The sequence below is a fragment of the Schizosaccharomyces osmophilus genome, chromosome 2 (genome assembly GCF_027921745.1).
Source record: "Schizosaccharomyces osmophilus chromosome 2, complete sequence".
Taxonomy (NCBI): Eukaryota; Fungi; Ascomycota; class Schizosaccharomycetes; order Schizosaccharomycetales; family Schizosaccharomycetaceae; genus Schizosaccharomyces; species Schizosaccharomyces osmophilus.
The window spans coordinates 1,870,641-1,881,459 of NC_079239.1; the positions used below are offsets into that span (position 1 = coordinate 1,870,641).

The window sequence follows — 10,819 nt, forward strand, 5'->3', positions numbered from 1 at the left end:
TTATCGTACTTGTTATTTATTAGTCAGAAAAACTTTTCCATATTTTATTTCTTTATAGCGTTCCCCTATTCTTGCGAATCGAAATTTCACAAGAACGCACAAGGGATTAAAGGATCAGACATTTCATCGGTATTTAATATAGTTAGCTTGCTATGGTTGGAAATCGTGAAATCATGATTTTGTATTTGCCGCCTACATAAATTACATTTAATCAACCGTTAAAAATGGCAGGTATTCACCAAAAGCGCTGCGATATATGTATTAAAAATAATTTATTCATAAAGGGCAGAATATTAGGCATAAAAGATCTCATAACATTATTTGCCAAGTTCATCTTCCCATTCAAGAAGTGGTTCATGTATTTCATGGGATGCTTGTTCAGTGGCTTTCCACACGCGCAAAACATTACCGCCTGCAATGTTTATAAGATCATTTATAGAAAGTCCTAAATCGGCTAATCTGGTAAACAAAGCAGGGTACTTGGAGACGTCTTCGAGGCCTTTTGGGACCAATTCTATGCCATCATAATCGGCACCGAGCCCTATATGACGATAAGAGCCTGTCACCTTAGCAATATGTTGGATATGCTCAACTACGGTCTCCAAAGTGGTATTTCTGGGAGTCGGACTAATAAAGTTAGGATAGAAGTTTACCATCACAACGCCGTCAGTGTCTTTGACCCGTGAAAGGACATCATCCGGAACATTCCTTGGATCTAAAAATTCAGTTAGTATACTAATAACAGCATATCACGAGGAAACATTTAGCTTACGGTTGTGAATAGCTTTGGCAGAGCTATGAGAAAAAAAAGCTGGTGCTAAAGAAATATCTAAAGCTTGATGCATGACTTCAGGCGTTACATGGGACAAATCTGCCATCATGCCAAGACGATTCATTTCACGAACCAAAGCTCGTCCCGCTTCTGACAATCCACCATTGACTTGCTTACCGCCAACAGCAGCATCAGCAAAAACGTTATCACAGTTGTGGGCGAGCGTAGCATATCGCACTCCCATTTCATAGTAACGTCGTAAAATAGATGGGCTGCCAGCAATTTGGTGCAGACCCTCAATACCAATCATTCCTGAAATGCGTTTCCGTAAAAAGTTATATTTTACTTGATTGCTCTTGGTAGTCAAGGAAAAGTCTTGAGGGTATTTGTCAATCATACGCTTAATTATATCAAGTTGCTGCAAGGTTTGTTGTACAGCTTCATGTTCGCCAGATCTGTTCCACGCAAGAAAGCTATCTGGAGCCAGTGAAGGGCATTCAACAAACCCAGACCAAAATTGACCACCTACGTGGCCGCTTCTAAGGCGCTGGATATCCGTATGGCCAGTAGCATGGTGAAGGTCTCTGTCAGCCAACTTATTATCGTAATTTTCACGAATAAAAGTAGGAAAGTCATTATGACCATCAATTAAAGGGAAGTGATTTAGGACAAAATGAGCTTTTTGCTCTGAAGTCCAGAGAGAAGAAGGAATATAAAATTCCGGTCCTTTGTAAAGAGCAAATAAGAGGGATGCAGACAAAAGGCATAAGCTTATTTTTACATATTTAGGGATCCATTGCTTCTTTAGATTTGAAGGCTGAGTAGCTGGAAAAGGGATTTCAGACTTTTCTTCACAAGGCATTGTTGAAATCTAATTTTTCAGTGGTACGTCAATAACACAAAGGTAAGAATGAAAGCACCTTTTCACTATTATCAACTTTATTTTTACTACTGAAAATTGTAATAAAGATATATAAATTACTCTTAGCAAATAGGTGTTGTTCTAGGCAACTTTCTTTCACGGCCAAAATGAAATGCAATTGCCTTTCTCTCTCGAAGCACAAAACTACATATTCAATAGTTTAGAGTTAATCTGTTGAAACTACTTATAGTTACTACAAATGAAGCTAAAGTTGCAGCGTGAATACTTGGGTTACTTGGCTGTAAACCGATGTGTCAGCTAAAAACTCGAATCATTAACAGATTCGAATGTGATCCTTTTCAATTTTCCAGAATATCTTTCATTGACGAGAAGCTGTATGTGATTTGGTGACAACTCTTGACTCCCAGTCGAAATGAATAAAGAAACAAGGGTAAACACATGTATGGAATTTTATCAATATTTGGAATCAATTCATAAGAAAAACGTCTTGTATGCTGTTAGAAATTTAGAACAATAGTGCATGAAAGAATGCGATTTTCTATTAATGAACGGCATCTAATAAAGTTCATATAAACGAACGACAAAGCTGCTGCTTATGTACGTTTCATCTGCATCGCATTATGGCTAAACAGCTTTCGCTGAAGAAGCAACTATGATTCAGACAGTTTCTATTTTTCGGTAGTCAAGTTGAATATGAAATCCCGAAAACTACAAAAATGCGCCTTTCGATAAAACAAGTCTCTGAACAAGGAATCCTCAGCATGCTCACTATTAAAAATCATGAAAGTTGCAACCTAATTCTCTATTATTCAAAGGTTCAAAACAAGAAAAGGATAAAGATAGACCTTGGAAGCAAAGTTCGCCATCTATTTAAAACCCGCGTGTATCAAAATTTGTTCTTATAGACTAATATAACAGTACTTTACTATTCATTACAAGTCAGACTACCGTGAAGAAAGAGAAGACATCAGAAGATGCTTTGAAATTTTTGGGGCATAGAAATCATAGAGAAAAAGAATTGATAAGATTACAAGGAGCTCATAAAAAAGAAGATGGAATATTTATGCAAAGTATTGTAAAGTCTTTGACTTACGCATTTGCACTTCCAAAATGCCGTCCATAAAATGTTCATGAGTGATTTTGGTATCTCCTTGTCGAAGAGCAATCATACCGGCTTCTACACAGACACTCTTTAACATAGCACCGTTGTATTCATCAGTGCTTCTAGCCAATTCTTCCCAATTAATATCGTCAGCAATTGCCATTTTACGAGAATGGATACGCAAAATGCCAACACGGGCTTCTTCGTTTGGAAGTGGGAATTCGAGCTTACGATCTAAACGACCCGATCGTAACAAAGCAGGATCTAAGGTATCAACACGGTTGGTTGCAGCAACCACTTTGACACGGTCATCGCTACTGAAACCATCGAGTTGATTCAAAAGCTCCAACATGGTTCTTTGAACTTCACGATCACCTGCTTTTTCGGAGTCGAAACGCTTCGTACCAATGGCATCTAATTCATCAATAAATATAATAGCTGGACTTTTTTCTTTAGCCAAAGCGAACGCATCACGAACTAACTTTGCACCATCACCAATAAACATTTGGACGAGCTGTGGAGCAGCCAATTTTAAGAAGGTTGCATTGGACTGAGCAGCACAAGCACGGGCAAGTAAGGTTTTACCTGTACCTGGAGGACCGTACATCAAACATCCCTTGGGAGGCTTAATACCCAAATTTTGAAACTTGTCGAATTGTTGCATAGGCAAAACAATTGCTTCAAACAACTCTTCAATCTGTTTTGATAAACCACCAATATCGGAGTAACGTTCAGTAGGTCTTTCGTCAACTTCCATAGCTTTCACACGACTATCATATTCCGAGGGCAACTTGTCAATAATTAAGTAGGAATCCTTATTTACACCTATCAAGTCACCAGGATGAAGTTCTTCGGGCTCAACAAGACCGATCAAGGGAAGGAAGATCGTTTGACGTGTTGATGTTTTGATGACAGCAGACTTGCCAACGCGGGTCTCTAAGTTTTGATTTGCTGATTCTTGTACCTCTTCTTCTTCGGATGGCATGTCCAAAATTTCTACTACGTTACCAACCAAATACGGAAGCATCTTGTTATTCGCGACTTTTTCTTGGTTTTCTTTGGTTTTTTCGACCATCGTGCTTTTTTCGTGTGTTAATCTTTGATACTCAGATTTCATAACCTATTGTGAGGTTAGCTTTCTTCTTTCACTTGCCATACGATATGTCAATAAAGGGACAATTTCGCTGGATGCTTTAATGAAGCAAATCAACAATATAGGATCATTTGAAAACTTTAAATGAAACAAATGACCGCCAGTTTACTTCCACATTACGTTTAGCCCTTTATACCACTTACTTTAATGTCATTTTCTAAGAGTCTTGTCCGACTGCTAAGTTCATCAGAATTGGCGTTTAGAATTTCTTGCTCAATTCCATCCATGGAATCATCATGGCTGGAATCTGCTTGCTGTGAGCGATTCAACGCGTCTAATTCCTCAAGTGTTGACATTGGTGTTCCGGTTAAGTTCACGTTTGTTCTTCAGGAGTCTTAGTAACCCAGAGGCACGAGCATTGGAATCTTAAACCCACATACTAATACAGTCTATTTTTATAAACATTTGTATATTTTTTACCTATGTATATAATTCTGCTTTATTCTTTATATATAGATTGTACGATGTTTGTTCATGCTATGCAAACTGCGTAGTATTAGGAGAAAGGATATCTTTAAAGATAGTATCAACAATTTTAAAAGTAAATTATATGTAATTTCAAATAAATAAGAAAGAAAAAACTTGAACATCGTACCCAAACTTTTCCAACTTTTTTTTTTTTTTTTTTTTTTTTTAACCATCCATTTGTTTACTTGGTTGTAAACAAAAAATTCCAATTTACCACACGAAATTTACTGATCCCCATTCCATGCGTACTATTTTTCGTTTTTCATTTTTATTTTCTATTTCATTCTAATTATTGGCGACGTCTTCAGGATAATTGTGCGATAATTCTTTGCTATAAAGGCATTTTATGTTACTGAACGTCAATATGGAGCGTTCGTCAAACCAAATCAAACTAATATATTTTTTTTTACATATAAATGTATGTAAAAAGGCCATTCAGCACAAAAATGTTGTTAAAGACGAACAAAAATAGAACGACCACGGCGAGATTTGCACTCGCGATCTTTGGCGAATCCTCAACCGGAAACCAACGCCTTACTTCTAGGCCACGAGGCCGCTCTATCGTTTAAGGAATAATTTACATTTATGTAGTATAGTAATATCGCTATATGGATTATAGCGAATAGTTAACAAGAATACAAGCTTTGTAGAGGAAATACTGGATTCACAATGGTTTCTTTTTAAACTTTTCTCTAAATTTATACTAAAAGCTGTGTCTCCTCATCATACCATTCGTTTTTCGCATTTTGTTTTTGGGTATCAGATGGACTTGGCTATAGTAAACAAGGGTACTAGGCAATTTATCTATGACAGTACGATCATTGGATTCTTTGTAAGTTTCAAGGCTAATTAAAATCCTTAACAATTGGTGATGTTCATTACAATCCTCTTTTCATGATTTTAGCTTTCCTATGGAAGCAACCAAGGGAGAGTGTAGACTGAAGTAACTACCCTGGATGCACCAATCTTATAAAAATCCTTTTAATTCTAATAGTAATTGTAAAGTAAATTGAATTTTTACTCTATTTACTTATTTATCTCTTTGTTTAGAAAGGCATATTCTAATCTGATGAATGCTTAAATGCTTCCATGTACTTGCTCCCAAATAGTTATAAAAAGAAAAAACCTCGATAGTATCATATTCCACAAAGCTCTGAGTTCTACGTAGGTAGAGACCCCAAACCAATTCTTGTATTAAATTTTAGAGGAGGAAACCGGTTGAACCATAAGTAAAAAATGGAAGATCTAGCTAGGAAGTATCAAGAACAACAAAGCGGTATGATTTCAGCTTAAGAATACTGACTCACAATTTAATTAGAGTTGACAGGATATGTTGAATCGATAAAAAAGCTCGAAGCACAGTTACAAGAAAATACTAGTGTTTATAATGTATGTTCATTTCGATCGAACAGCTGAAGCGGCTGAGGTGTCGAGAAACAAAATTCAAAGAGCTAACATTAGTAGGAATTAGACAGAATAGACAGCGACTCCAATATATACAAGCAAATCGGACCCACCCTTGTTAAGCAATCCCAAGAGGAGGCAAAGACGAACGTTCAGACTAGACTTGATTTTATCAAGAAAGAAATGTATGTTTTTATCTTTTTCATGCTCTAAAGCGGTCGCAAAGGGAAGGGGTTCATTCAAGCTAACGCATTTAGTGCTCGTGTGGAAAAGCAAATTGAAAGTTCAAAGGTGGAATTTGCCAAGCTCAAGACTGCTATCGTTCAAGCACAAACCGAAGCAGCTTCCAAAGCAAATGCTTCCTCTTAAATAAAAAGGAATCATTATAAATATTATTCACATTATGTACCAAATGACATCGACTCACGATTCTTCATCATGGGTCCTAACCTCGTATCATTTACCTTCTTTGCAAACCGTAAACTATTCAGGGTATCCATTATCTGAGACTTTAGCGGCGAAACATTGACAAACATAAGTGTTTTTGCATTTTCTCCTAAAGCATATCGCAATAAATAAGTAAGCTATCATATAGTTAGTATCTATCATTTCATCATACGCGAAATCATTACACCTACCTTGGAATTTCTATAAGGTATATGGTTTTTTCCTTTACCAGAAACATAAGCTGCAACTCCAAGTGCATGAATAACATCTCCCAAACAACTCAAACTTTTATTTATAGCTTGGGTTTCTCGTAAACGTTCTCCTTCTGCTTGGCTAAAACTTAAACGCTCGGATCCAGCCAAATCAACTAAATTTAGCGTTCCTCGGCAAACCTGATTCATGCTTTCATTCCATCCATCAATGTATAGCGTAAAGACAGTGTGAGACCGTGAGGAACGTTCGTTAGCTTTCGTAGCAGCGATAAAACGGTTTTCCGCTGCTTTTCCCAACATCTTGTAGACCATATCTTCATCCTCAAAATCTATCACTCTTACATTATCCACAGTTGTGCGTCGCTCTCTTTCATCATGATGAATGTCATGCTTTTGTTGTTGCATCAAGCCATTTTTGTCCAATAAGTCATAAATCTTTTCATTATAAATCTCTAAAAATTGCCCTTGTAGCTTATAGTTCCACCCCTTTTCCTTAAGTAGCTCGATGTACTCAAAGATCTGCTTTACAGCTCGAGTTACCATACCATCATTCGACAACATGGTATAGGACTTTCCGGATCCAGTTTGCCCATAAGCAAAGATACTCACATTATACCCATCAATAGCACTTTGGACTAGATGAGTGATTTCTTGAAATACAGATTCATTCGTAGCTTCTGGAGAAAATACTCGGTCAAAAGAAAAAAAATAGTTTTTATCATGTACATGACCAAGAGACGACTCTACAGTAGGTCCTTTAAGTAATAATTCCCGAGGCTCTAAAGAATGACTATCTGGGTAATGAAAGACTGACTCAATCTCTTCCGATTTTTTTCGTTCGCGAGGTAAGAAGGGCCGGATTCTACAAAAGACACGAATATTTCCTTTTAATTCTTGAATGGTGTTGTGTAGTTGCCGTCGAAGAGACTCCTCAGCAAAAAGTTTTCTAGATAATGATTCATTCGATTTTGTTAGTTCGTACACTTTATACTCGAATTCGGAAGAAGTATGACCTTTGTCGTTTACCATCTGTTGGTTTTCTTTCAAAAGCATGTTGAGCTTGTCGGCTTCATCTAGAGCCATCAAATGTTCTTTCTTTTTTTCGGATAACTGTTTGCTCGTTCGGTCCAATTCTACTTGAATTTCATCTAGTTCTCTTTGTTTAGTGGAAATCTTCGCTTCCATCATTTGCTGATACCGGTTAAATTCGGTATTTTTCTCAGAAAGCAGAGATTCATAGTATCCTTTGCTACTATTTTCTTGTAATCGCGCCTCTTCTTTCCTCTTCTCAAAGTAAACCACGTTTTCTTGAAGCTGTGCCTGGTATGCCTTTTTTAAATCAAAGATCCTTATGGAGAAACCTTTCTGCATTTCCTCAAACGAATGCTTGTATTCCGCAATAATGTTCACAATTTGTTCACGCACACTAACAATTTGCTGCTGCAGCTCGCGCTCCAATTTTTTTCGGCCCTTTCCTTCATGATGCTTTATATTTCCAAGCTCTCCTTGAAGTTTTGCCAATTGGACATCCTTGTCGTTTAACAATCCACGAAGGGTTTTGATTCGTGACTCATAAACATCATCTTTTTCTGAAATTTGAGCTGTAAGCGTGTTTACTAAAAAAATGGTCAGCAGATTTCTTTTCAACTAGTTGTGAACGTACATAAGCCTTTATCTCTTTCCAAGCTTTCTAGGAGTAACTGTAATTCTGATTGATGGCTTTTATCTTTCTCAGCTAGGGAATATGTTGCTTCAGAATATCTTTCTTTCAAGTTCCAATAAGCAGACTCTAAATCATGAACTTGATCCTTATCAAGCAAAGACGAAGTATTCATGAATGACTCTCTAGATACCTCTACTACAGTAGCAGTATTCTCCTTGATCTGATTTATTTTTCGAATAGTCCTAGAGGCTTCCAAGGGATTATGGCCGTTGTTACCAGTTAATGCTTTGTGAGACTCCAGCATCATCCGTATTTTTTCTAGCCATTCCACTTTATCATCAGATGGCTGTTTCGACTTCCTTTCGTCTTTAACAATTGGATTCGTCTTTCTGAGCTGACTAGCACCGTTCAATTTCTTGATTCCCGAGTCTGTGTGTGATGTTGGATTGTGTTCTTGCAAAGATAAAGGTTTCAATTGTTTCCTTCTAAGATGATTTGCATCTTCGGTCCCATCAACGACTTCCCTCCCAGCCTGCTTTCGTTTCCTTAAATAAGCACTCGATGAAAAAGCGGCTGCATTCTTAAGAAAGTTAGCTAGGAGTTTTCAAGAAAGGAGAATTCATTACCTCAATTACCATTTCATGGATTCAAACGAAAGAAAAGGGAAAACAGACCTGCCAATTTCTTTTGCTTCCTTTCACTCTTTCCTTACTGTTGTTTTCTCAAAGTTCTCCTATGGTTTAAAGAGTTGCAGTGAAGATAGTTTGAATGATTTTTAGGGTACTTCTTTTTAGTTCGTTAAAGCTCACCACCAAGGAAGGGTGGGACACATGCTAGATTCTCTTGGTTTGAGCACATGAGTATTGAATTTGTGAATTGGCCAGATTCATATTACATTGGCATTGATGGGTGCTTTTACCCTTCAAACCGTCTGAACGGAGTAAAGAATTTCCGCGTTGGACTTCATCTTATAACCTGGACACCTTCCAATGGTGTGGGCTTAGTATCTGGGGCGTTCTTTTACATTTCGAAACCTTGTGCTTATACACTTACATACGATACGTTGTCAGAGAATGCATTGCTTGAGGAGATCGACTGTGTCTATGATGACAAGTTTTACAATTATACCTGCGTTGATAATTGGGATTACTTGGTGAGATTCATCCAGGAAAAGCATTTGCAAAGGATATTTCAAAGCGAGATATCAATTTTTACAATGGATACTTCTACTTATGCAAACACAGATTTGAAGCTGAATGAATCGCAGCTTTTTCAGCCTTCAGAGAAAGATACTATATTACAATTCACGAAATTTGATGTTAGAAAAAGCTGGTCTCCGACTTCCGTAGGCTCCGAAAGGTCTTTGCAAGCTATTGACAAAAGTTTTATGTATCAACGACTTGTACAATTTGCTTGGCACGGTGAGCTTGATTCGGCGCTAGCTGAGTACTCATTTGCCTACCTTGCATACGCTTTTTTTTCTCATTACGCAGCATTATTGCATTGGAAAAACTTTTTGGAGATGCTATTGCAGTCTTATACATTGGCTGAAACAGAGCCAGAGTATTACTCTACTTTTCTTGGTATGTATTTCTATGCCAAAAGAGCCCTGCTAATAAAAACTATATAGGCTTGTTTCAAGTGCAAATCGAGAAACTGCATGATCGTGACATAGAAACTTCAGCTCTTTTTGAGAAAAATTTTATGCAGTCCTTACTGGAAAACCTATTGGAACGCAAGTCAGACAACAGCTTTTCGCTCCAAGTCAACGAGGCTTTAGAAAATCTGGTGAATGCTGTTTCGAACATAGTCAACATACAGGAATTTCCAGAAGACGCTACTACAGATGATCCTAATGCTGCTATTGATTACGACCAGGAAGTACATGAATTTGGGCAATATGTGATAGATGATTTTGATAATGATAGTAATTAAATTTGATATGAGATTTCTATTCATTGTGTTCTGCTACTTTCTTATTTTCGATTTACTTTACTTTATTCTTACGGCTTAGTCTATTAATATCAAATGAAGTTTCTTGTTATGTTTCTATAAAAGAAAACCAAATAGACGTCGAGGACTTTGTCCAAACCAGCCAAACAAATAGTATGACAAACAAGGGACGAAAGTGCTCACAGTCTGCGACCACGACGACCACCCTTTCTGCGGGTAGAGTCGGTAGGGATGGGAGTAACATCCTCAATACGACCAATGCGCATACCGGCACGGGCTAAAGCACGCAAAGCGGCTTGAGCACCGGGACCAGGAGTCTTAGTAGCAGTACCACCGGTAGCACGAATCTTGATGTGAAGAGCGGTAACACCAACTTCCTTACACTTGACAGCAGCGTCTTGAGCGGCTAACATAGCAGCGTAAGGAGAAGACTCGTCACGATCAGTCTTGACCTTCATACCACCGGTGACACGGGTAATAGTTTCCTTACCGGTCAAATCGGTGATATGGACGAAGGTATCATTGAAAGAAGCATAGATATGTGCAACACCAAACACGAGCTCACCAGAGCGAACTTGAGGCCCAACGTTAGTAGCCATTTTTCTGTTGTTGCCGTTTCAAGATCTGTTAGGCACTCCGCAGGTTTATCTGTCTGCGTTTCCTCAACAAGTACACTAGCAACAGTCACAAAAGTATAGGGTAGGGTTAACTGCAGTACAAATCTTAAAGGGTATAAGCGAATTCGCTTAATATTAATGTAGT

The 10,819-nt window shown here is 37.8% G+C and overlaps 6 protein-coding genes and 1 non-coding gene across 7 annotated transcripts; 2 read left to right on the forward strand and 5 right to left on the reverse strand.

The window, feature by feature from the left end:
- Window positions 1–317: 317 nt before the first annotated feature.
- dpe1 (dipeptidyl peptidase) lies at window positions 318–1,634 on the reverse strand (the record flags this gene model as incomplete). The annotated part of the gene is made up of 2 exons (XM_056182140.1): window positions 318–715; window positions 773–1,634. 2 exons carry the CDS (start codon window positions 1,632–1,634, stop codon window positions 318–320), a joined length of 1,260 nt encoding a protein of 419 aa, XP_056037512.1.
- Window positions 1,635–2,716: 1,082 nt separating this feature from the next.
- On the reverse strand, window positions 2,717–4,206 carry rpt5 (19S proteasome base subcomplex ATPase subunit Rpt5; the record flags this gene model as incomplete). Its single annotated transcript, XM_056182141.1, has 2 exons — window positions 2,717–3,877; window positions 4,054–4,206. The coding sequence occupies 2 exons, from the start codon at window positions 4,204–4,206 to the stop codon at window positions 2,717–2,719; spliced, it is 1,314 nt and encodes a 437-aa protein (XP_056038720.1).
- Window positions 4,207–4,852: 646 nt separating this feature from the next.
- On the reverse strand, window positions 4,853–4,933 carry SOMG_20184. The gene is given in 2 exon segments: window positions 4,853–4,888; window positions 4,898–4,933. It is a non-coding gene; the product is annotated as a tRNA-Arg (tRNA).
- A 681-nt stretch (window positions 4,934–5,614) lies between these two features.
- On the forward strand, window positions 5,615–6,151 carry pfd6 (prefoldin subunit Pfd6; the record flags this gene model as incomplete). Its single annotated transcript, XM_056182142.1, has 4 exons — window positions 5,615–5,654; window positions 5,697–5,767; window positions 5,843–5,967; window positions 6,040–6,151. 4 exons carry the CDS (start codon window positions 5,615–5,617, stop codon window positions 6,149–6,151), a joined length of 348 nt encoding a protein of 115 aa, XP_056038535.1.
- Window positions 6,152–6,183: 32 nt separating this feature from the next.
- On the reverse strand, window positions 6,184–8,742 carry pkl1 (kinesin-14 family minus-end directed microtubule motor Pkl1; the record flags this gene model as incomplete). The annotated part of the gene is made up of 4 exons (XM_056182143.1): window positions 6,184–6,366; window positions 6,421–8,057; window positions 8,105–8,684; window positions 8,731–8,742. 4 exons carry the CDS (start codon window positions 8,740–8,742, stop codon window positions 6,184–6,186), a joined length of 2,412 nt encoding a protein of 803 aa, XP_056038604.1.
- A 218-nt stretch (window positions 8,743–8,960) lies between these two features.
- aar2 (U5 snRNP-associated protein Aar2) lies at window positions 8,961–10,039 on the forward strand (the record flags this gene model as incomplete). The annotated part of the gene is made up of 2 exons (XM_056182144.1): window positions 8,961–9,687; window positions 9,735–10,039. 2 exons carry the CDS (start codon window positions 8,961–8,963, stop codon window positions 10,037–10,039), a joined length of 1,032 nt encoding a protein of 343 aa, XP_056038532.1.
- A 197-nt stretch (window positions 10,040–10,236) lies between these two features.
- On the reverse strand, window positions 10,237–10,656 carry rps1401 (40S ribosomal protein S14; the record flags this gene model as incomplete). The annotated part of the gene is made up of 1 exon (XM_056182145.1): window positions 10,237–10,656. The coding sequence occupies one exon, from the start codon at window positions 10,654–10,656 to the stop codon at window positions 10,237–10,239; it is 420 nt and encodes a 139-aa protein (XP_056037831.1).
- Between the last annotated feature and the right edge of the window lie 163 nt (window positions 10,657–10,819).